This window comes from Nesoenas mayeri (genome assembly GCF_963082525.1).
Source record: "Nesoenas mayeri genome assembly, chromosome: 14".
Lineage (NCBI taxonomy): Eukaryota > Metazoa > Chordata > Aves > Columbiformes > Columbidae > Nesoenas > Nesoenas mayeri.
This window is the reverse complement of record NC_137556.1, coordinates 12,448,283-12,474,293: the sequence shown is the minus strand read 5'-3', so window position 1 is coordinate 12,474,293 and position 26,011 is coordinate 12,448,283. Positions and strand designations below refer to the sequence as shown.

The following is a 26,011-nucleotide window of genomic DNA, read 5'->3' as shown; positions in this document are numbered from 1 at the left end:
TCCCACTCCCCGCAATCCTTTGAATAAAAATATCTTTTTCACTTACATATACAATGCCTTTTAGGGACATTCAGTACTAAGCTATCTACAAATGGTTTCCCTTTCCCTTTTAATTACTCTACAACTCTTTCTTTCCCGTTTTCAGAATGACTTTTCCAAAGTATATAGCTTTTTCACATAGCTTTTTAAAATATACAGTTATATTTTAACTTTTGTTAAATAAAGAAACCAGTGTTTTCTTTAAGACAGAGGCAATGAAGCAAATGGGAATTACTATATGTGAAAACGGGAAGCAATTCCCAGAGCAAAAGACAAAACAGAACTATACGAATAAGTGAAGTTATTGATGTGGGGTTGGAGCTTTTAACTGGGGCTCCCGGTTTAAATAGGTAGCCCAGTAGACTAAGTTAAAGATTCCAAAAAGCAAAGGGAAGGCTATTCTTGATAGTCGATCAATTTTACTGACACTGTTAAAAGTTTTCTTGGGTTCTGCAGGTTTTGTTTCTGGCTTAACTTCTTTGGGCTCAATTGTTGCACTTTTAGCAATGGTTGCCAGCCCAGGGTCCCTTGCAATATTAGGGGTATAGCTCGTAGCAGCAGCTGTGTACGTGTTGTTTTTCTTAATGAGAGGATCCTTTATTTTCTTTGGCTGAAGAAAGAAGAAAATGTTTTATTTGCACTACCATCTCAACAGATAAGGTTATGAAAAAACACTATAAAACTTTGCAGTTAATCTGATTTATGCCACAAATTGTAATAAGCTGTAAGAAAGATGTTAGTGTCAGGTTACGTACCTCATGCAAAATATTTCGGTGAAGACAAAGAAAAAATCATCCATCTACATTTCTTGTATTAGTCGAACCAAATTAGATGATGGATAAACTGTAATGAGGACTTATACTGATAGGTAGTCTCACAGATCAACAAAGTTGTCTTTAATGGTAATCAACATTGACAAACCAATCAACTGTGCTTCTTGACCAGGATAAAACCTTCAGAAGACACTGAATTTCTTAATGTAGCTTTCCAATATTAAGACAAATAATGCTGTAGGATGCATTCTAAGATCCTTCATACATAAAACCACACAATTAAAAAATCATGTGATCATGCACTAAGAGAGTAGATTATTTAATAAAATGCAAAGCTGCCAGTATTCTGTTCACTAATGGTTTACACCAAATGTATATGCTTTTTATGGAATAGAAATTTAATGTTAATTGGATCAATAATGGCTGAAATGTCATTGCACATACAGGGACTTCAATAGCTGTATGATTTTTTGCATCCACCTGCCTATGTTGCTAAAGCAAGGATGGACTGAAAATCTTTTAGTGAAGAAGAACTTATTGATCTGAAAGAATATCTAGATTTTTCCTGTAGGTTCTTATGTTTTCTAGTATCCTACTTCTGCAATCTACATGTAGGAAAAAATTTGATCTTAGACATCTGAAATTACGAGTTGGAATTCAACAGTCCCTGTTGCAGGCAGTCTGAACCCTTCCTCCAGCCACTGCACTAGGCTTAACATAAAAGAGAGATGATGTGCGTCATTGGGGAGGCATAAAGAAAAGCAGCTCTTTGCTCCAAGTTCCTCTGATTACAGGGAAAAAAAAAAAAAAAAAGGATAACAAAAAAATCCCAAGAGCTTAGAAAATCTTTAGGCAGAACTTGCCACAAAAAGAATAGAAAAATGTTATCTGTTTCATCCTCTTAGATGAGGGGAAAAAATGGCTAAAACAAAAATATCAGCAAAATGTGATCTGTTCTGTCATTTCCCAAGATAGCAAATAGAATTCTCTGTTTTCAAGAAGCAGCTGTCCCACAGAGGCAATATTTTTTTTTTAAGTAGTCGTGGTACTTTTTGTGGCAGATCAACTACAGATCAATAGCTACATAGACCACCCAGTGGGCAGGGTTTGGTAAAAACTTGCTCAAGAGGTGAGTGTTTCAGGGAGCAGAGAGGCTGCTGCGGGACCCTGGGGAATGTGAATGGAATCTGCCAAAGCATCAGTGCACCTGGAGGGAGGCTTGTGGAAGGATGGCTTGGGGCTCCACGCAGCAAGGAAATGAAGGCTGAAATGTTACATTTCTGCTGCTTAGTAAGAAAAGGGAATCACGTAATGACCATGATGTAGATGTTCTTGATTTTATTACGATATTCAGCTTAGCTTGAAGATGAGAAAAAGCTTCAAATTGTCTTAGGCTATTTCTGTTCAACAGGAAAAACAAACAGGTTGAAATAAAAAAACCCTTTTTTTTTTTTAGTTGTCTGTCTGCTCTTTTCCTCCGGAGCTGGAAGGCTGTTACATGCTTGCTGAGTATGAAACCAGATACTTTAGGGAGCAGCAATAAATCTGGCAGGCAAAGAAGTGCTGCACAGAAGTCTTGGAGGAGACCCTTTCTATAGATTTAAATGTCATGAGGAATCTGATCCACAGAAAGTCCTGACATCAGTCACGGTCCTAATGTTTCATATGTCAAATTCAACTTTATTAAGAAGTAATATGACAGCTAATTAGAGTTCTAAATTTTATTACGGTGCGATGCTCTGTTTGCCATTACTTTGCCTTGCCTGCCTTCCCTTATGTCTGCAGATAATGCTGCGCTTCCAGGGGCCAGAATGTCCTTTCTGGCTTATGTCAAATGATGCATAAAGACCCTTACCTGTTGAGGAATGCAAAGCCATAAATCTTCCAATGTTTTAAGCAGTGTTTAAATACTGTGTTTATAATGTTGTGGGGTTTGTTTTTTTTTCTCTGAAAATATAATTTTATTTGAAACAAATGAAATGGTTTATTATAGTAACTATATTACAAGGTAGGTTATATTAACACGGCAATATTTAACATTTAAGGATTTTGTTCCACTGATACAGCCTATTTTTTGCAATAGTTTTCATGAAGATAGGAGCACACCAAAGAATCAAATTATTTTCAATGAAAGTATCATCAGTAACTGAAAACTCAATATTCACCAGCAGCCGAGCAGCTCATTACTGTAAATTTGCTTTGTTACTTCATTTATTTGTTCTACAATACTTTCATAGTAGTTGTCATTGTGTATATGTCCTAAATTTATTTGTTTTCTTACTGACTTATACAACTAAAATAAAAAAAAATATATATATATATGTAAATATAGGCACACACTTTGGAATTAAATACACATATTCACATACCAATGAGTAACATCTGCTCCTCCAAATATTTGTTCTGCTGAATCTCTAGTCTGTGAATGTTCATAATGACCAATTAGGCAAGTTAAAACTCTCTTACAAGATCTCTCTCTCAAAAAAAAAAAAAAGCAAAAAGCTTCTTTACAGAAGCAGCTGACATGATAACTCATAGGAAATGGAAAGCTTTCTTACTTTCTCTTTCATGCTCTAAACATTGTCAACATTTTTGTGATACACCTGTGATTTACAGACCAGGTCTGATCCTAGAGCAAAGGGACTCAGTGTGACGTCTCTGTTGCACTCAGGAGGTGTGGGTCAGGACTGCACACTCCCAATGCAACTGTCAGTACTTCCCCCAAAACAAATCCATTTCTCCTGTTGACTAAGAAGTAAAAATAATATTTTTATTTTTAAAAATAGGGAAATAGTTGGAGGCAAAGAGAAGGAAAGAAAAAGTCCTGTGGTGGTATATTTGGTCATGATCATAGAGCAATCCTATTGAAGTTCCTGTTGGGGAGCAATATCCTTCGAAGACTATCAGATACAGTAGCCACAAGATTTTTTTTCCTATGTTTATACTGGGGTATCCATACTTTCTTTTCCTCAAACACTAGAAAGTTAATTTATTGTCTTTCTACTCAGATGCACAAGTCAAAATCTCAGTGAAATTTTTAATTATTAATAACATTAAATATCATCAGGTATGTCAGAAGTAGTATTTAAGTACTCTGTGTCTAAGTAATTACTGTTTATGTGTAGAAATGCTGTGTGTAAACACATGAGGAAACACTATTGGAGTAGGTACTTACTATTCTAAATAACAAGAATTTCTAATGGGCTAAAAAAACGCTACATAGTGACCAAGCATGGCATAGTATGACCTGCTTGGATAGATATTAAACGACGTTACCTTTTCAGGAACTACGCTTTTGCCATCCCACGCGTAGCCTCTCTTTGTGAAGTAATTCACTGTTGCAAACTCGATGAGCGCAGAAAACACAAAGGCATAGCACACAGCTATAAACCAATCCATGGCAGTGGCGTAGGCAACCTTGGGGAGCGAATTCCTTGCACTGATGCTCAGAGTGGTCATTGTCAGGACAGTTGTCACTCCTGGAAAGCAAAAAGTTTGTGTGTCTTTGGATTAGTGGCTGTATTTTGTGCTTCACTTCTCAACTGTTAAAATAGATGGGAAAGTCTTCCCCCCTAATTCTTACAAACTTCCCCAACTAAGATCAGTTGCTAATTGAAGGTAGCAGATTTCAAGTTCTATGGAAGTTGCAGATCTTAAAAACATCTTTTATACCTTTATTCATTGACGTTTCTGTAGTAGAATATGTTTAAAGGTGAAATGAAATAATATTTTGAGTTGTGGACTAGATGTTACTTTAAGCTTCCTGGCATTTGGAGAATCGTTGCTGCTGTTCCTTGTTCATGCCCTGCAAATTGTCCTACAGATGTAACAATTTAACTTTTTCAGTTCTTTCTTGCATCAGTTCTAAGGTGTTTAGCAGAAAACAAAAGGGCTTGTTTTCATTCAGCTTATTTGGTATGTGCTCCTTCAAATTTGTACTCAAATGCAATAAGCTTTATGTGATATTGCATTTATTTGAAATGATGGTTCTGTCTGTCCCTTTATTCACTGATGCCCTGAAAACAGCAAATAATTTATGCAAAAGCAATGATAATGTAATTTGCATTTGTGATATCAGAGCTTCTCACTGCTGATGAACCTTTTCCCTTGACTGGCCATAAAGAGCAAGCAGGACTGTACTGAACTCACACTGCTTGCAGCTGTTTGAAAAAAATAAATCTGCAAGTGCAGGACATTTACATCAAATCACATGTCCACAAGTTACCTTGACAACTGCAATGTCATGTATTGAATGTATCTTGCGAGTTCGTCTTTGCTGCGCTGAGCGTTAGTGAAAATGTGCAGTGGTCTAAAATAGGCCAAAAAATGAACAATTTATTTACGTGCTGGTGTGAAGTGCCTAATGATGAAGCAATTTCTCTTCCCTGAGAGGCAACTTAATTTTGTCTTTGACTCGTTACTAGTGGGTTTGTTTCTCTTGTGTAGTAGCAAAACAGGATTTCTGATTTTTATTATCTGTGATACTGAATGGGCTAAAAGATGTAAGTTGTGCTTCTGTACGTATATACACTCATGCAAAATTTTCTGAAACATTGCCATGAAGCAATGAAAAATCTATCTTGATACATAATAATGCAGTAAACAACTGCTGTTTACTAAATAACTGGGTTCTGAAAGGAAATGTGTGGGGTTTTGAGCCTGTGAAGATAGCAACTTGAACATCATGCAGTATTATATATTATTCATTATGAGACTAGGAAATTTTGTTCTCCACCTAGGGAAAATGTGTACCATTTCAAACTGATCATCTGACATTTCTTTTTAAATGGCATGTTCACAAAGATGTAAACCATCTAAAATTTCAATAGCTTTGACTACAGCAGCTCATAACAGGCCCAGGTTAATTCTCAGTGAAGTTGATAAAAATTCAGAACTAATTTTAGATCTTAATGTAAACAATATTATGTAAATCTAATTTACTTATACTGCGGTTTAAACCATTCTCCTGTAAATGCACATTCGTATATCAACAGAAAGCCTCTACTTGGTTCATGAGGTCTAAGGCTATGCAAGCTGTGGTTGATTTCCAGAGGCACTGGGAAACTAAAATACAGCTGTGAAGAGTGCCAGAAAAGGTCAATAAAAATAGCTCTTGTTCAACAAGAGCTTTAGAGTCTGTGTTTCTCAACATCAGGATTTGTGGCTCTGTGGCTTTGCTATGTCCAGTGAAAATGGGTAAATTCTTTTTGGCAAAGCAGGATGGCCCATGGTGTCCTGCCCCAGCTGTGCCCTGAACAGGGGAACTAGCGTGAAAGTCAACAGGGCTGTGTGTTCTTCTGCCTGAACATCACAAAAAGGCAGGTCATGTAGCAGAAATCTAATGTTTTGTTTTCCCTAACTGAAAATTTGGTTTTTGGTTTTACTTGACTTGGATTAATATCTCCAAAGAATAGACTAGTTGTTTGTTTCTAATTTTAAGATAGGTATTTGCAAGCAGTGGTTGAAACGCTAGGGACCATCTGTATAAACAGATTGCCTTCTTATTGCATTTGTTGAGTGCATCTATTCAACATTGTAAGCACAATAAATTGTCAGTGATTTCAACAGGACATCTTTAGCAGCAGCCTGCAAAAAATGATGAAAAAGATTTTTAAAACAAAAACTTTCAAAGGACCTAAGGATGTCAAATGACCAACACCCATCGATTAAAACCTTTTGGACAATTACCACCATGAACGTCATTGCCATTGTCAGAAATGTTTTATTCCTATACTTACTGTTTTGGAAAAGACAAACTGTAATAGGTTGCTTAAGATTTTTTCAGATCTCTGTTAATGAACACTTTAAAAACTTTGGACCTTAAATCAGTTTCTGCTACATGTTTGCAATGAAACATGTTAACTGATGTGTACTGCACGATGTCCAGGCTCATGCTATTCTCCAACGTTGTGTTACGCATGACTAGTTTTACTATAAAATTTCTTAAATCTATTTGGCTTATGATTGCTGAGTAGGTTATTGGTGTTGCTTACCAAATACAGTTCTTGCTGGAACAGATTCTCTGTTAAGCCAGAAGGACACCTGTGACAGTATCACTGTCATGATGCATGGCAGATAGGTCTGGATGACAAAGTAACCAATCTTTCTCTTCAAATGAAAATGTGTAGTCATAACAACATATTCCCCTAAAACCAAGAAAAACAGGAACATTAAAGCTTTTATAAATTACAAATTAGAGGGCTTTCTAGGGAGTGTTTAGTTTTTGGGGGTTTTTTTTAAATTATATTTACCTCTGTTGTAAAGAAAAAAAAGTAAGTCCTCAGATCAACTTGGGTCAGCTCTAAGGGAAACATTCAATAGCACAGATTCTGAAGTTCCACTAACAATACAAAACTAGACAGTTCTGGGAAATGCTATTTAAATTTACATCTTCTCATCTATGCTGACTAGTGAATGAAAGTTTGCATTGACTGGTGGCTCTTGTGAAAGGTCTTATTCCATTAGAAGATAGAAACCCACCATAATATACACATGTAAACATCATATAAAACTAAATCAAGACAGGCATTCAGAAGTGTTTCAGTCAGGCCAGGCTTAAGATGTAATTGTTGATGTGATTGTGTCTGCATTACCACTGTCTGTGCTTTATGTGCTCTGAAGATTAAGTGTCCCTGTTCTGCTAATTTAGGACTTCACTAAATGATTGTTCTCTCCTGAAGTAAATGGACAATGCAGGAATAACATAGAATATTTTCACTGGTGCTCACTTTTTAGGTGCTACAAGAGCATATGAGCTGGGTATTCTAATTGCAATTGAAAGGAATCTTAAGTGTTTATATAACTCTATAAATCTTACCTGTCAGAGCACAGCAAATAATACCTTGTTTTCAGATCATTATTTACAGCATTGAAAATGGATTTTGAAAAACAGTATGCTATCAAAAGATTGAAAAAACCTATTGTTGTGACTTTTTTTTTTTTTTTTAGTAGATTGATTTTTCTTATTATGCAATAAACATTATCTTAGGAAAGAGACAAGTAGATATGTAACTGGATGGAAACCTCTGTCTAGATGAGAGATGACATGTGAAATTACTGTTATTCTATTTTAAAATGTAGGCAGTTGGAAAGAGAAATTTGCTTTTGTTCAGGAAAACTTAAATTGGATTGAAAAACCATGTCTAGACATTGACTGCTTATGCACCAAGCATGTCAAATGCCCTTTTCTTTAATTCAGAGTCTAGAAGAACATTCATTTGAACAATCTAGTTCAATGTATAACCCTGAGGAAAGCTTATAAATAAAATGTGACAATATTCCTGGTATGTTTTGATATAAAAGACAGTAGCAAAGTGGGAAAAGAGAATCAATTATAAATTGAGAGGTAAAGCAAAGGATATACAAGGAAAGTTTTATTTCAAAAACAGGACTGGCAGAAGTACTGTAGTGGGCATTATTGCTTGAATTTTGCCCACCTTTCTTTAACCTTCCCTGAAACAACCTTCTTTTCATCTGTATCAGAGACTATTATCTCATGAAGGGTGCCAGCCTTGGCTAGAAGAGCCAATAATTTAATTTTATCTACTAAAATATCACGTGGGAAGCTATTTTAATGCAATCAGATACAGAATGCTCACAACGGTATGTCAGAATTAATTCAGTGATTGTAGATGGCAAGCTAAGAATATAGAGTGAACATGCCACTGTAGTCTGAAGCTTTATTTAGCTGCTTAAATTATCAAAGTATTTTTAACCTCTGGAAAATGAGAACAAGATTCAAAGCATAAAGGCAATTAAAAAGACAGGGATTACTCTCATCTGTTGAGCGTTGCAGCAGGCCCAAGCTAGAAGTCAGCTAAAGGTAATGCCATGAGGAGTAAACCAGGCAAAGCATAGGCCTAGGAGAAAGCCTGCAGTTCAGTTACAAGACAAAACATGTTTTTAGGTCTGTAAAGTACCAATGGACTGCAACCATTTAGAAGATATTAGATCTCTGAGATATATTTAAATAAATGCAGTGCTTGAAAGTCCTCCATTATCTACTGTATCTTTAGCTTCCCACATTTTATGGCTTTTAGTTGAAAAGCATAACCACATTTGTAGCAGCTGCTGACCACTGTCTAACTTCCCAGCAATTATGCTGTAATTTTGTTTTCAAAGGTTTGTAATTCTACAGCGTATCAGAATCATTGGGTCAGATGTTCAGGTGGTGTAAACTAACTTGTGTTCTTAGAAGACAACAGCTGATAATTCAGTAAAGTCACATCAAACCTATTACTCAGTGTTGCATGAACTATTTGTAAGAAACCCAGCTTATTAGGTAAGCACCTAAAATTAATGTGCATCACATCAGACACAAGGTTTGAGGTAGGGACTATACTTTTTCTATCACTATAGGGAGGAATTAATGTATTCCTTGCCATCAATTTAAGACAAAGTATTTGTCATTTACTACTTATGTCATGTAACCCAATAGAAAAACCCTTACAAACAGCATCCTCTCAGTAGATTTACAGATCATCAGGAAAAAAAAATTAAAAATGTATCATTGTGAGTATAAATCCTGATGATTTTTCAATGTAAAGCAATGTTTTCAAGGTGGCAAAATAATTCTATGGAAATAGAATCTTATATGAGCTCTTTAAGCATCTATTAAGGTGCTTACAAAAAAGATAATTTTAATCTTTCTGTGTCAATATGAGTTAGTAGTTGGAGAGTGACAGGAATCTTTCATACAAGTAAAAAGTGGATGACGCTCTGCTTAAGCAAAGCAGCAGCAAGAATAATTATTATTATTTGTTTACTGAATACTATTTTAAAGCCTTTAGTACCTGCACATTGCATTGCCAGCATAGATGAATAACTGCAAGTGCATGTTGGCTAGGGATTCACCAAGTCATTTAATAGTTTGGAGAATGTTTAAAGTAACCCAGTTACCCCCAAAGTCCTGGAAAATATATGTCTAGAATTCCAGACAACTCCAAATATCAGCTTAAAATTGCCCAAGATGCTGTTGATTCCTCTAATGATCCATGGAATCAGCTGCATGAGAGCTTAATTTTCTTGCCAAATAAAGGTGCTGAAAACTTTTAAGAGAAGATTGTCTTCAATTCCTTTTATCTTTTTTTTTTGCCAGATGAGCCATCATCCACAACTATGAAAGCAGAAAAGGGATCTCATAATTTTCCTTACATATGTCATATCTTAATACAGAGATGATCAGAGGACAAAGATGTGCCGGAGGATTCTGTTGAGACTAGCTGCCCACCCACCTGAATGGGGATCACAACCTGATCCACCATTATTTTGTGGAAGGCAAAGCATTTGTCTTTCCTAAGTAAATCAAGCAGAATTTTTCCTTGAGACATTGAATTTGCAAGCAATAAATGTGTTTATTCTATCACCGTATACTCTTATCAAGTAGTGGCTAAAGAGGATTGCAAATTTGGTACTTAAACAATTCTTCAATGGGCTTATTTTTAGTTTGGATAACTGTTGTATTTAGTTCTTTGTTGTTTTTTTTTTCCTGCATCTAGACAATACAATCTTTATTTCAGCAAATATTGGTTATACTGCATCTAGCTTTATAGATAGGCATGGTGAAGATTTTCTCCAAGTAGAAAAAGAAGGCAAAATTCAAACCTAGGAAATGTCATGAGCAAAACAAATATCTTTTTGTTTCTTCATGGAAATGTATGAAGAACTTTTACACTTAAGTTTGCCTTCAGTTCTGTTTAAAAATTTATAATCTGCCTTTCCTAACAATTTATAGGTTGCTTTTCACATTACTGTCTAATTACCCTGAACTATATCTGGTGTTATCTATTTGGTTTAGCTATGTTCCCGGGCTTGTAAGTCTCTTCTGATTATCCTGCTGCCCTTATAACGCAAGGAGAGAATTGCTGCCGAGTGCCAAGGGGCAGGCACACAGGCTACCCAGGTCCCTCTGAGTGAGTAGCTTCAGAACAGAAAGAGCAAAGAGCTTGAGATTCTTGCAGTTCCTCACAAATCCTATTGACTTTTCGGCAAAGGGCAGCTGGGGTGAATTACGGGCTCCACGAAAGTCAATGGTGACATTTCTAGCTGTGGCCAGGCCAAGAGTTCTCCGCTTTTCTTTTGTCTGATGCATGTGCCTGTGCTCAATAATGGAAGCAGTGAATCTATAGGAGCAGTTGTGTTGATACTGTTCTTATACAAAGTCCTTATTACTACCATTCTGCTTACTTTTATGATTACATCAACTGAACAGAATCTTCCAAGAAGTAACCTGGACTTTGACTGTGAGAAATTTTGGGGAGCTTAATAGAGCATATGAATATATTTTGGTAAGCTAAATAAAAAAATTAGTCACAAATTAGGGTTTGCCTTGACTTACTTTTCTGTAAATATTCATTGACTTTATGAAAGACACACTAGGAAGTTTGGTTTATGCAGGTGTAAGTGTACTTCTCTAGTTCGGTCACATCGGGTGTGTTCAAAGCAATACAATTTCTAATGCTGTGCTTCTTTCAGTCCCTTGAACAGTGTAGTCAACCCTTTCAGTGCTTGTTCATGCCTAATGCTCAGTTTATTACTGTATTTAGGTCTTCGTGCCCCTTCCAAATTAATTGAAAAATAAAATCTTGAAACAAACACCGCAAAGTGAAAAATAAAACTTTAGCAACCTTCAAGGTTACAGGTATATAATACTATAAATGTCGGCTATATTTCTGTGTCCTGTTAACAGTTTTGAAGCTGATACTAACATTAAGACACCTAAATCCTGTTTGGATATTCCAGATGGCTTTTCATTTGATGACAACATTTTTTTTCACTCTCTGAATACCCCCTTGAGAAACTATATGCTTGCAAAAGCAACTTCACTGCTTCCAGGAATATGATCTTTAAGGATTCATATTATACTTTTTTTTTAAGCTTATATAATAAGCAGATAATACAATAAGGATGTGAGGAGTGCTTCTTTACAATGTAAATTACTGTTTTTCTCTGGCTAGATCTGTCACTATAGGGGGCTTTTTAATTGTTCAAATATTTTAACCAGCAGTTGTAGTAAGAAAGTAATCCCAGGATGTGTTACCTTTTCAGAGTCATGTTTTCCTAATTGGAAGCTCATATATTACAATATACCTTTCTCGCTCTTTGGTCTTTATATTTTTCCTCCTGCTCTAAATTACATTTTGGCAGTTAAATCTGACCCTTCCCCAAAAGCCTCTTTCACAGACCTGTGCTGGACTGTACAATTCCAGAGTCCACAGTTTGTCCAAGCAGATCGTATTGGTTCAATCGAGAGCCGTCTTCAGCCACAACCACTGACCTTGCTGGTTCCCGTGTCCATTCATACACGACTTCTGCTCTGGTATAAGCATCTAATTTAAAACAAATACATCTCATTTCAGCTTTGCACCTTCTGTTGCTATATAGCTTTATCAGAAAAATATTTTCAGCAATAATTTGAAGATCAAATTCTCTTTAATTACCTGTAGAAACCCACAACTAGCTTACTGGAACTTTTTGATGTATGGGAAATATAACTGATTTTATAGGTGTATCGATGCAATGTTTAGCTAAATATCTACTATAGGGCTGGATTAAGGTTGATCCTTAATGGCATGAAAATCTCTCCCTTACATCACTCCTACCTATGTAAAATCTGAGTAACTGGAAGCGAGAGTGAGATGTGGAGTTTCACGGACATGAAAGGACTCCAACTCTTTTTCTAACTGTTATCAAGAAAGATGAGCCCCACTATTTTCAATTTGTCATAGTGTGGTGCTGTCTGGGCCACTGTAAGAAAATAAGTCCTTCTCAGAGTTGCTTCAGAGCTCTCCATTTGGTTATCTCCCCCCTTGCACTGTCTTTGCTATGTAACAGGCATAGCAGACATTTCTGAGGCTCGAGTGAGTTTGAATCAAAATCTGGTGGTTTTGCTTTGATTACTTCTGGGCAATGCTCACACTCAAGTTCATATTTGAGTCTTGAACAAAGCAAAAGAAAGACACTAGGGGCTCTTAAACCCAAGGAGTCTAGTATGTTATACAGATAATTCAGTAGCATAATACATATGCCATCCAGGTAGTTTGTGCTGTTATTAAAATGTTATTTATGTTATTTCAGAAATCAAATTATATATTGGTTTAGTCTCAGTCCTGTTGTAAAGTTTTTCTGTCATTTTGCGTAGTCTGGAGTCTGACAGCTCTCGCTCTGAGCAGCTAAGGTGGGAGTTAGTTGTCTGCATAGAAACATCTAGTGTCATTCTTCATATCTAAGAGTATCCAAGACACATATGGGACTGAACCTGTGATCAGAACCTACAAAAACTTTGCACCCACTAAAGACAGCTGGAAGCCAGATGGGACATCTTAGGGCATCTAAAAATGACAGTAGACTCCCACCTACAGGATGACATCTTCCCTTTTTTTCCGGACTGGCAAGCAGGAAAGAACAAGGAGGAATCTAGATCACTTGACCTCATTTATGAGTTAGTAACTTTCTTAGCAGTGTAAGAGATAACAGTAATTGAAGAGGTGGTGTTGGATGGAGTGCACTGGTAAATTAATTGCATGGCATTTGATCCTGCTTTATTGAAGCGTAAGGCTGCTTTTACCCTCAGACTTCATATTCCCAAAGCACTGTAACATATACGTATGTGGCTTCTCTGAATCAATGGGAAATGCAAATCTATATCTTAAAAATTCTGACGTTCAAAACAAAGGCCACAGTAAGTACAAGAATTGGCTTGAACTGGCTTGCCAATCTAGTCACATAGAAAAGGGCTGACAATAATAATATTAATTTTCAAGCATTTTACTTGTTCTGGAGCATGAGAGTAGTTTGGAAGAGAGAGACTGATTCCCTGCGCTGGTGCAAACCGCTGCATTGGGTTGGGGGAAGGGAGTCCACTCATAAGTGCTGGAAATGAGCTCACCCTGCTCTGTAAATGCCAGATTTGGTATTCTGTTTAGCTTCCATCCTCAGCTTTTTGTTCCTATTGCTGCTGCTTTCCAGAGTGGCCTCAGTTTGAAACTGACAATCAGATTTTTGTGGTCAGAGTTGAGGAGAGCATCTGCCTTTCTGATTTTGTTTTGCCAACATATGACTTTTTGTTGTTTCAGAATCTCTTCAGCATTTGTCATATTAAATTTGCATTGAATAACCTCTAGCTTAAGCTCTTATTTTGGCAAATCAGTTTAGTCTTGGAGTTGGGTCAAACATTCGCTGGCCTCTACAGAACAGACAGAGTCCACAGGTGATGTGCAGCTCCCTCCATTTGAGGCTTTTCTGGATCCAGCTCCAACAAGTGATGAGTAACAGTGGAAGGCATGGAAAAACTCTATCTAGTTTTATTCATAACAAACAGAGCTGGGCAAACATTACTTTGGGGAGCTACTAAATGTAATATTACAGTCTGCACTTAAAGCATGGCTTTCATGACAATTAGAGGTATTTTTCAGTTGTTTTTTTTTTTTTGATCGATTAAGATGATGATGATTAATTGCTTTAGTTGATTGACAAATGTTGATCACACTTGGTCACAAATGTATTTAAATATGATTTCTAATGAAAAAGTGGCAATTAAAAACTCTGTGGGTTGCTGTTGGGGGTTATTTCTTGTTTGTTTTTGTTGTTTGGGGATTTTTGTTTGTTGTGTGTGGTTTTTGTTTTGTTTTCCTTTGTTTTTCTCAAGTGTACAATGGTGAGTCCTGTTTTCATATGTTGCTTGGGTCCAGCCATTTGTCCTGTAGGAGATATTTCTGTTTATATGGATAACAAAATATTGAGACAAATGTTCTATAACCTGATGATTACGACATATAATCTGATGACAAGGAGGGGAGGGGTCCAGCTTTAAGACCCTATTCTGAACAGTTAATTCCCTATGCAATATTTGCGGTAAATCAATGTTACAGAAGGAACACCTTCTCATGAGGATCTCAGACTAGAAGCTCACCTGAATTCAGCAGGGAAATGCAAAGTTTCCCTGAAAACTCCTTGATTTTGTCTTATGGCCCTTCCCAGCATTTGGAGTCACTTGTTTTGCTGGGTACTGCTTAGGATACCTGGCGTGATAGCCAGTTAGTGTTCAAAGCAAAAGATGAAAATAGCCTGTAAAGCATAGCAGATCATGCCTGCGCTCTGAGCTTGAAATGCCAGTTATGGCCTCTGACTTGAGTGTAAGGAATAGTATTTCAATCAGAAATATCACTGAATTTTTTTGTTCACGTAAGAAAATCATATATATTATGATAAAAAATATTTGCACAATAAAAAGGAAATCAGTTTAGATACAAAAGATATGCAGATAGACTTGCACATCTTTTTTCTATCTTGTTTTTACTTCGTGGTGTGGTTCTGCAGCTGTATTCAAATCCTTATCCCTTTTCATTCATAATTTCTGCGTCTCTTGGTGATTTAGTCAAGGCAAGATCCTTAGAAGTCTGGAAAGCCATGCACCGTGTGAACCAACAACAGAGTAATCTGTGACACACTGGGCCAGAAATAATTCCATGTAGGAGAAAGATGGGAACTATTTCTCAGACTAGGGAGTGTCTGGTGTTCAGGCTGTGGCTCGGGGATGCTCAGATGTGGTGTCTTACCAAGTCTATAAACATTCAGACTAGTAGTTCACATTTGCTGAAAAACTGTTGATGGTTTAATTTTTCATTAACAGGTTTTATGTATGATTAGCCATCTTCCCACCTCCCAGAAGCAGCAGGCAGTCTGCAGAAACACTTTAGTGTGCATTTCCACAGAAATTCAGTCTTGCAACTGCTCCTGACCTGACTGGAATCTCAGGTGCCCAGATCCCACGTTATTAATCAAGAACCCATTGCACCCATTGCTCTTTTTTTAGCTGGAGTCAGGCTTTGCGCCCAGCCCCTTCTGGTTCCCAGGAGATTTGGAAATATTTACTGGAAGCGTGTAAGAAAGCGTAACATTCAAGAAGTAAACTGATATTGTCAGTTATGCCCCAGGTTTGTATGAGCTTTTTGTTCTCTAAGTCTAGTAGCTCTTTAAAGACAAAACATCGGTCCTTTCTCATGGTAAACACAGAGCTATTCAGCCCAAAGTAAATTATCACCCTGTCTGGTAACATGTGAAGAATGAATTGAGTGTTCTATTTGTTGACTTCTAAAATAGATCAAGTCACTAAGTACCCATTATCAGTGAAACGACCCATTTCTACTAGAAAAAAATAGCCATTGAGGAAACATCTTGTACACTATTACGTCTTTCACACATTTTTGTCTTCCTTGTTTGTTGAATCAACCAGAGTAAACCAGCTCTTTTTTTTTTTTCTTACTTAAAGAGTTGGGGAGGTGATATATTTAATTTTAAAACAATACTATGTTTAGCTAAGTTAAAAGTATCAGTGTCAGGTTGGTTGTTATTCAAATGAAAGTTTTGGGGAGCATTCTCAGCTTACAGAAAGCTTTGTCAGTTATTACACTGATTTAAATTACATTACATTTCATCCAGTATGTTCCCTAATCGAAGGTTACAAATGCTGCAAGTGTAGGACTCCATTTGGAGATTTGTCAGATTTTCCACTTCCAGAAATGTTGCATGATTGTAATATGAATATTTTATAATCTTAGGCAAAATTTTGTTCTAAACGGGCCAAAACTATGGTAGGGAAATTGTTTTTGACTAAATCAATTCATTGATCTATGATCTAACATTGATTTTGGCTTTTAACAAAATAAAGCAACTATAAGATTGACGGCATTTTCTGTGTGACAAACTACTTTTCTAGGTGTTTGGAGCACTGTAATTTTTCTCTTTTGTGAATGTCCAGGCATGATATTGAAGGATATTAAGACACATCGAAAGAGCTCCATTATATTAAGTATAAATATATATATATGAATAAAAATACAAGCCTGCAATAAAAAGTGAAAAATACACAAGATTAAAACCTTGAGGTTTTCTCAGTTGCAGAATACTCTTATAAAGTAGCCTAAAAAGGGAGAAACCTCTATTTGAAATAAACTTACAGCTTCCAAATTTCAAGGGGCAAGCATGCGCATCCATAGGAAAGTCTTCTAAATGCATTGGGCATTCTGCTCTCACAGTCAATCTATAATGGATTAATGAGCAAAAGGACACATTTATTCTGGTTTCAAAGAAATAGTGAATAGACTTCTACTAAGACACATTGAATAAGCATAGTATAATATCTGTTATATGATTAATTAGCAGCTAGAATGGGACCTGCATTGTTGGGCTGGGGGTGCTGACGGGCCTGTATACACACAGCAGGGAGACTGGCTCAGCCCCTCTGCCACGTACAGCAGGAACATGCTCAGACTTCTGACTTGGCATGAGGATTAAAATCTTTTAGAAGCTGGAATTGCTTCCTTGCTGCCGTCATTAAATTGGCCCATTCTGGATGCTCAGACATTTGCTGAAATAATTTTTTTTGCTATCAGCTTGAGTGCAAACATGTTTCTTAATAAAAGAGATTAAATAAACTAGAAACAGTCACATACCAGACATCAGCAAGGAATGAACAATAATACTTGAATACTAGGCAGAAGATTCCATTAAGGAGCTTGCAAAGGTGAGCAAATAGAAATGGTTATGGTCAAAAAAGGATATATAAGTGAACAATGTGCTGCCAAGATAGTGTTCTTGTGGATTAAATCCCTAACAGCCAAGCATTTAGGAAGACAAGAAAAAATTGAGTGGACTTGTATAACTACCAGCCAAGCAGATTCTACCCCAGCCTACGCAGTCTTGAAAGATGTTGCAGAATAATCTGAACACATTTGTCAGACGACCTAAAGCCTCAAGACTTTGTTTTCTCTCAATTCTTGTACTTCTTTTAAAAACATCTTCAAATTGTTAAAAGAAAACTCAGTGTTCACCTACATACTAACATATCCATCTTGACTTTGAGTCAACAGAATCACTTTATACCTTGTTTGATTCCATGGGAGATATAAATAGGGGACATGTAGCTCTGTAAAGAAAACATGCCTTTTTTTTCCCCCATTGTTTAATTTGCATTCTTTTACTCCAGCACATTTCCATGACCATGTGTCATCATTATTTCAAAAGGTTTTATCTAACTCCTCTTCTGACAACAGAAGACCATAACATATTTCCAGTAAAAGTGGTGCCACTAAATAAGTAATTTTTTCTCCTAACTTTCCAAATGCTTTAGTTAATTGTTTTTGTTGTTATTAATGAAATAAGAAATATTTATCTTTAGACTATCATGCTCTGTTTTTCCAAGCACAAGAAATGTGAAGAATAGGCAATGAATTCTGTGTGCATCTGCTAGTTCTTAGAATCTGCTTTCTATAGGATCCAAAGATCCTGTAATCTAGTAGTCTAGATTGTATTTAACTTTCAGGCTTTTTTATACTTTGCTGATGGAATCCTTGAAAGCAAATCCAAATTAAGGATTGCTAATACTATAAATCTATTTTTAAAATCAAGCATTAAGATGCATCCAGGGAGAGTAAAGGTAGCACAGCACGGAGGGAAAACAAAACAAACACTGCAAATGTCTCAGTTTGTCCATCACTCCATAGCCTGTTGTGAAAATAATTACTAAGCAGGAATCAAATTATTCTCAAAAAGGAAACTGTTTCCATTTGGAAAATTATGCTGTAACAGGTTAAACTGGCAAACTAAATGAAGGATATAGTATTTTAGGGCTCACCTCATTGTATATAGTAATGTCCCATCCTCTGTAATTCGTAATAGTTTATTTGGCATCGTCATGTTATGAGCCACTGACTTCTTTCCATTGTGGAAAAAGGTATCAGGTGTCCAAATTTTGCTGGCCATTAAATTATTTAACCGGAGAACAGTCATAGGTCCTTTGAATTTTAATCTCTCATCTTTCCAGCTTTGACGGAAAAATACGTCTATAGTGTATTCCTACATCAATTCAGAAAAAAAGAAAAACACTTATGATGCCATATGTTGAAAAATGAGAAACTGAAAAGTATATTCTTACTGTTCCCTAGAAGCAACATGAATAATAGTAAAATTAGTAATTATCATAATGTTCATTCTGTATATTACTTACAATGTACCTGAAACTGGTTATTTAACAGTTACAATACCATTACTGTGTCAACAGAATAAATGTTAGAGATAGTATATCAAAAGTTGACAAGAATTTGAGATAAAATATAGTGGAAACAAAATGATTCATCCTTTTTTCAGTTTTCTTTCACCTTCTGTAAAACTGTACTTTGAAGCTGTGGGTATATGTGACTAATATGTCCAGCATAGGAAGAACAAGGACAGCTTTGGACCAAGAATTATAGTTCAGTTTTGCAAGGACTGCGCCAAAGGGGAAGAGGTGCAGTGGCTGACACGGTGTACATGGGGAGAACCAAAATAACCAACACTCACTACAAAATGAAAGAACTATTTGTTTTAAAGCAATAGCAACAAATTTAAGAGGGAGAAGGTGAGATTAGGAAAAACATGGTGAAGTATTATCTATAAAATATTGATGTATGTGGGGTGAAAATGTGAAAAACTCTTGTGGATGCAGTATAGTCTGGTATTTTCTCAGGAAAGATTCCACTCTGACATAAAAGTTCAATATGAGATTATGCTGCCCCTGCCATCATTCATGGCTATGATATTGTGAGAAATGTCAAAAGCAGATACCCAAACAGTGTTCAGAAATACCCTGAATGATAATCTTTTGGCTGAGAAACTGAACCGTTGCTGGGATCTCTTGCCAGTGGAGATGGCAAATCCTAAAATAAAGAAAATTCCTCTGTGTGAAGGCACGCATAGCTATAAGGGAAAGAGCTGCCTCAAGGAATATGTTAGTAAAGAGAAACATTCTGGAACAAGTAAGCAAAATCTCTCTGTGGCACACTCCTTTAGACCTGTGATTTTTCTGTTGATGAATGGCAATGCTCCATGCAATGCAAGAAGTAGTGGGATGTTTATTTCTTGTGCAACTATGCAGAATGGTGATTCTTACTAGTGGTGTGTTCTTCCTGATTGTAGGGCATGAAATGCCTAAATAAATTTCTTGTGGACATAGAAATGTTGTAAATCCATAGGGTGGTCTTACTTTGGGTTTTTTTGAGTTTTGATTTTTTTATTTCTAATTTTATTTACATCCTAGACCTGAAAATAATTTTGATGTATACTTAATTGTATTTCCAGTTTTCTAATCATGTGTTTAGTGAGCTGCTGAAGCCTGGATTCAGCTCTAGTGACAGCAGTTGTATACTTATAACCAGCTTCTTGCTTCAGAATTTTGCTGCGCTGGGGCCTCAGGCTGAACTACATGCAAGATGTTGTCCTGAGTGTGCAGCAGTGTAGGAGAGAAGGAGGTTTAAAATGCAATAGATGGCATTAAAATATTGGATTTCCTCCATGTTTTACTAGCTCCAAAGAAAACTTCCTCCTACACACACGAGGAAGGTAAAAGACATGCTCAGAAAAGGACATCATTCTGTGTGCATGTAAGCCAGTCCCTTTTTATCTCTTTCAACTGCAAAGAAGGAGGCTAGTGTGAAGGTGGTACAGGTTGCGAGAAGACAGTCTGGTTCTTCACTTTGTATCAACACAAGGTTCTTGTGCTGGAAAAGAACAAGGAGTCTGAGAGATTTGATAAGGGGCTTGACAGCATAAGACAAAATTCAATTAAAAAGCAGCTGACAGGTCGTGCCTGGCACAGACTGAATCTTTCTGTATCCCAGGCTGTTGGACCATATAGGATGAATTCATTTTGGCTGAGATTTCTTAAGTCCTTAGCTTTCACTACCCACTTTAACATGTACAATAATTCTCCTCAAATGAATCCTCAACAGACAGCTGATCTTCAAGATCAAGTCATCAGATACTCTGATTAGGGCTTTCTTCTACAGGAGGATGCTGTGCAGAACAGAAGGATTTTCTCCAAACCATGTACTATAGAGGTGGTTTGCGTGCAAACATATGACCAAGGTGAAGTTTGGAATAAATTCTCCACAGTGGAGACTCTTCATTCCTTAGTGTGCTGGAAAGGAAAGAAGATTCTTATCTGCACCTTGGCAATAAGTTGTATGGGGTTGAATATTTATTATATGTTGACTTAAATGCTTTCAAATTTACTCATCTGATATCTCTCCCCAGAGGCTGTTTATTCACAGGGTAGAGCATACTCTAGTCTACATCAGACAAGGTGCTGTACAGGAAGGCAGTAAAATAGAAATTCGTTCCTGAAGAGCTTATAATGCAGAAGAAGTGGGAACAAAGATTTAGTAGGAAAAAAAAAATCTGTCTTTGTGAAAAAAAGGGTAATTTAAAAATTCTACTTATTCCAGATAAAATACACCAACAATTTTACAAAAGTGAGAGTAATGTGAGAGCAGCCTGTTGATTAGTTGATCTGTTCATTAGCTCAATCCACCATCTGAGAGACCATGTCTGAAAACCTGCAAAATTCTTCCAAAACCAGAAGATTTTCTTTTAAAAAAGTGTGGGTTTTTTTCCTGTTTAACTTTATTCACAAGTTTAAGAGCAAACCAAGACACTCTAGTTATAGAATAACAGGTTATGTCTATGCTGTTCTTAAAAGAGTGTATGAGAGAGTGGGTAGGAACACCATGTACTCCCTGATATATCAGCCTACTATCTATATAACTGCATCTCTGGATTCCTGCAAACAGATGGTCTAGGTATGTGGATGTCTCACTGGGGCTGCAGTTTCATAACATATGGCGTCAGCTGGAGCAGCTCATTGCCAGTTCTCAGCCCTCAATCCTGGGCTCAGGCAGCAGTGCGTGGTTCCCTCGGTGGGTCGGTGCAGCTGCCAGGGAGGCCTCCCTGTCACCAAGTCCCACAGACCAGTCCTACACTTACTGTAAATCTGCTCACTGGAGCAAATTTGGGGTAGCCCTCAAAGGATGGTTACTACAACCAACCTGTAGTATGCATAGAGGACTTTGCATTAAATGTACATTGATATTAATGTAAACTTTATATTCTGGTACAGTTTTCGCTTTATCTTCCTCTCTCTGATTTTCACACTTATTTCCTTAAGCAAAAGAGTTAGGTGTGAGTAGGCTGCACACACATTACTTTTTAGGGGAGGTGAGTAGGAGTGTTGCATTACGTACTTTTCTGTAATTCCTTAGTTTTCAAAAACATATGAACACCTGTCTGTGTGTTCTTTGGTCATATACTCAAATAAGAGACTGATGAATTCTTTCTCCTGTTTAAGTGAAAATCAGGAGCCAGTGTGGTAGGGTTTTTAATTATTTTTGAGATTTTTTTTTTTTGGTAGGTAGTGATCACTCATGCTGTAGTAATTCAGCTATACTGAACCTGAAGTCAATAACTTTTTTTTCCAGCATGCCTATTCCTAATTATGAAAGAAGATTATTTGTGGCTGCAAAACTAGCTTTACCTTCTACTTAATAATTAAGTCACCTGAAACTACAAAGTATGAGTAGATGCTGAAGACCAAACATTTTATAGTCCCAGGTAGTTCAGCAAGCCTGTCAGTTACTCTAAACTAAGGTCTACATGTAGGAAAGCATTCACATCCATTTGTTTTTTAGACTGTCATTCACAGTCGGAGTTTTCTAGTAAATCTGACTCAACAGAGCAAATGATAACTTAGCCAGGTGACTTATAGAAAACTCTAATAAATACTAATGCAAAGCATACATTAACGTGCCTATATCTATTCCTTTTTTGTTCACCTCCCACAAACATCTACGTCCATACTTTGAACTATGTTAATTTTCAGGAAATTAGCAAGAAGACAGGACTGTACAAAAATGGAGCAACCTCCAATCACTTTCAAACTGCAGCTGCTACAGTTTTAATTCAAAGACTATTGAATTAAAAATATGTATATTTTAGTCACATGATTGTTTGAAGCTGTCAAAACGGCTGTGCTGGCCAAGCTATTCTTTCTCATTTAAATATCATGGCATCAGTTGCAATTATGTATTTGACTCTGGTTTTATAGTTGCTATTTTCCAAGCAATTGGGAAAATTGTGTCTTTGTGTAAAGTTAATTTAGTAAAATAAACTACATTGCAAAAGTTAGTTTTCTGTTATTCCATCCTTTAACATTGTTTTGAGTAGTCAGAAACTTGTAATAACCTGGTATTGCAGGCCTGTCTACTGTTTTAATTCCAATTAAACCACTGACAATTTTGTGGTAAGAAATGGAACTTGTTTCCTTTCCTGTGATAATTTTTCTCTCTTCCCCCCCGCCGCTATTTCTTTTGGTGAATGTCTTTAGCTAAATGTAGCCAGCCACAAGGCTGAACTGTTTTCTTCATTTAAATTAATAAGGATGTTTCCAGCATTCATCCTAACAGAAGATGTAGCAGATACCAGTAGCTGCAGACCAGGCTTTCCCTGTCAATAAGAACCTACTTGTGAAGATGTCATTTATATGCAAAATTTGAAGTACCTTATCCATATTTTTCACACAATTTTTAATCTCTCTCAAGACCAGGGCTCATAGCATCTTCATTCAGTTTTCTGAACTTTTCCATCCCCTGCAGTTATCTAGCAATTTGATTTTAATATTAATTCCATGGAGAAGTGACACTAATTCTCTCATTAATCTTCTCTTTCAGCAGCCAAGATCTGGGAAAGTCACTTCCCATTGATCAGTAGCTTTTAATATAAAAATACAGGTTAGACTGTACAGATGTCACACTGTAGGCATAAGTGTTAATTGCATTTTAAGATGATGATCTTACTCGTCAAATTGGATCAGTGATGTGCCAGCAAGGACCTGAGCAATCATTCTCAGAAGAATACAGATCCAAACCCTAATGCATTTCATAACGTATTATGTAGCAAATATAAGGTCTGTTAAAACACATAATTAGAGTCACTGAGGCTGCTAATTTCAGGGCACTTAAATGCAGTCACAGCTAGCAGGAATGGTTGCACATAAAAGCTGACAGCATTTTGGAATCACGGGTTTAAAAACAACAACAACAACAACAACAACAAAAGCAACCTTAAAAGGACTAAATAAGTTATTGCATGAATCTTTCAGCCTCCAAATTAAAAAGACAAGAGAAAATGAATGCAGTAGAAATACAGGCCATCACTTACCATATCATGATCTGAAACAGGCCCGAAACTGGTGACGAAGATGTCAGTCTTCACTTCAGTTACACGCTCTGATGAAGCAGGAAATTAGGACAGTGAGTGTCTATCAACAGTCTTCATTGCATTTAACCACTACCAATTCTCACAATAAATAGAAAAATTATTGGCCTTGATTAGCCATTCTAAAATCGGTCTACAATATGATAATTTATTGCTTCTAGATTTCATTTCACAGTCAATATTGTCAGCAACACTTTTTTTATCAGAGCGTTTCCACAGGACTTCTTTGAGACATGGCTTGTGATACCACAGTGCAGCAGCTGTAATTCCACTGTTGTGTAAATCTTTTCACTCTCTGATAAATCTTCTTGCCTGACAATATAAATAGCACTCTGTATTTTATACAATATTCAGAAGTCTCATTAGGTACTCAGTGTTTCTGGACAAGCTGAATGAAGGTCTCTAATAATTAACCTTGGGCTTATGAATTATGTATTTTGCATTGAGACACAGAAACGTGGAATTAGAAAAGAGAGAGAATACACTTCAGTGTATAGAAACATAAAGATATTTTATTGGTATGAGTTAGAAATAGCTGTATTACCCTTAACTGCAATAAACAAAAAGGAGATAACTTTTTTCCAAATAAATATCAGCTAAACTTCTCCACTACAATTTTTGACTTAGGTATAAATGTTCAAGTTAGTAAATGGTTTAGATTTCTTTTTAAATTGACATGTGCACTAACATTAGTTTTCCCTTAAACTACCAAATTTGTTTTATAGGCCTCAGTGATAGATTAGTACAAAGAATAATGCAGAAATCTATAACACGTGCCTAGCACAGATTTTATGTATATGCTGTACCATAAAGGTAAACCTCTCTGTGATTTCAAGGATGTCCCTTTGTTCCACGGCACAATGCCCTTTGCCACTTCAGAAGAATCTCATTATTTTAGTGGTCACAAATGCTGAGTCTGAGATACCTAAAATGGTGCTGATCTCCAGAAAGAGCCAAACATCTGAATTCTGCAGATCTGCTAAAAGTCACATTGAGAAATGCACAAGTTTAACCTCCCTCTTCCTCTCCTCCCCCTCTACACACATACACACACACGGAGTATCAGTCACTTGTGAACATATTGGTATTTTCTAAGCCACACATCGCAAAAATATTCACCCAGGATGGCATATATCAAAATAACTCAATTTAAATATAGCTGCAGGGAGTAACACCACCTGGAGGCATGAATCCAAACACTGCTGAGTGGCGTTAACCCCACCAGCTTTCGGAATTTATGCTTGTGTAAATCTGAATACATTTACTATAGTGCTATACAGGCCAATGTGGGGATTTTGGTAAAAATGTCAAATGTGGAAGGTGTGATACATTTCTCAAATAAATTTTTAAAAATTGAGAAATTTTGGATATTAAAAGTAATTCTAAAGAGACTAAACAAAATGTACATGTATAGTATGTAAAAGTCACGCAGCAGGCAAAAAGTTTTCGTAAGACTAAGAAATGTATGTATGTAGCTATCTGTATGTTATTTAAATATTAGAAAATAATTAAAATAGAAAAGTAATTTAATACAACCCTCTAATTTCAATAGACTTTAGACTGCTTAAGTATGATTTGTTTCATCTTACAAGAATGTTCTAACAGAAGTGAAATAAGGAATCAAGGTTAAGCAGCCAGTAACATAAATTTCTGGTTTTGATGCATAATTTCTGAGAATTAGTGTTTTACAATGCATATACAGGTTTTTCACTTCCATTTAAAAAGTCTACAACTTCTAAATATATATAAATGTAATAGGTTTTATATAAACGTTTGAGATATATATACGATAAAATATGTCCTTTTGTGAGACAGTGATAATCCAGATGTTATATTAGGTCTGATCCTACTGCCATTCCAGTAATGCACTGAGTGATGCTTGTATTCTGTTACCAAGTTAATGCAAAAATCAGGTGGTACTTGGCTGTGAAATTAATGTATGACCTTATTATTGCTTACAAGCTCTTCACCTGGCTTAAAGTAATTTTAAGTATTCTCTTTACATCTAATTGGCTCTGGACTTAAAGAAGTTAAAATCTAGTGAAAAAAATCTTCTGTTACTGGAAGAATCATATGATTGTCCAGAAATTACTTGGCTTGGAAAAAGAACTCTTCTG

At 36.3% G+C, this 26,011-nt stretch overlaps 1 protein-coding gene across 1 annotated transcript in view; it reads right to left on the bottom strand.

Moving 5' to 3' along the window:
* Positions 1–340: 340 nt before the first annotated feature.
* The window catches only part of GABRA1 (gamma-aminobutyric acid type A receptor subunit alpha1), a gene marked incomplete at both ends in the record, with an annotated part of 39,634 nt that continues 13,963 nt past the window's right edge, over positions 341–26,011 (bottom strand). The window contains 7 exons of the mRNA XM_080353458.1: positions 341–649; positions 4,089–4,291; positions 6,806–6,958; positions 11,996–12,139; positions 16,769–16,851; positions 18,445–18,665; positions 23,838–23,905. Coding sequence (XP_080209584.1) covers positions 341–649; positions 4,089–4,291; positions 6,806–6,958; positions 11,996–12,139; positions 16,769–16,851; positions 18,445–18,665; positions 23,838–23,905 — 1,181 coding nt within the window. The remainder of the gene's footprint in view (positions 650–4,088; positions 4,292–6,805; positions 6,959–11,995; positions 12,140–16,768; positions 16,852–18,444; positions 18,666–23,837; positions 23,906–26,011) is intronic.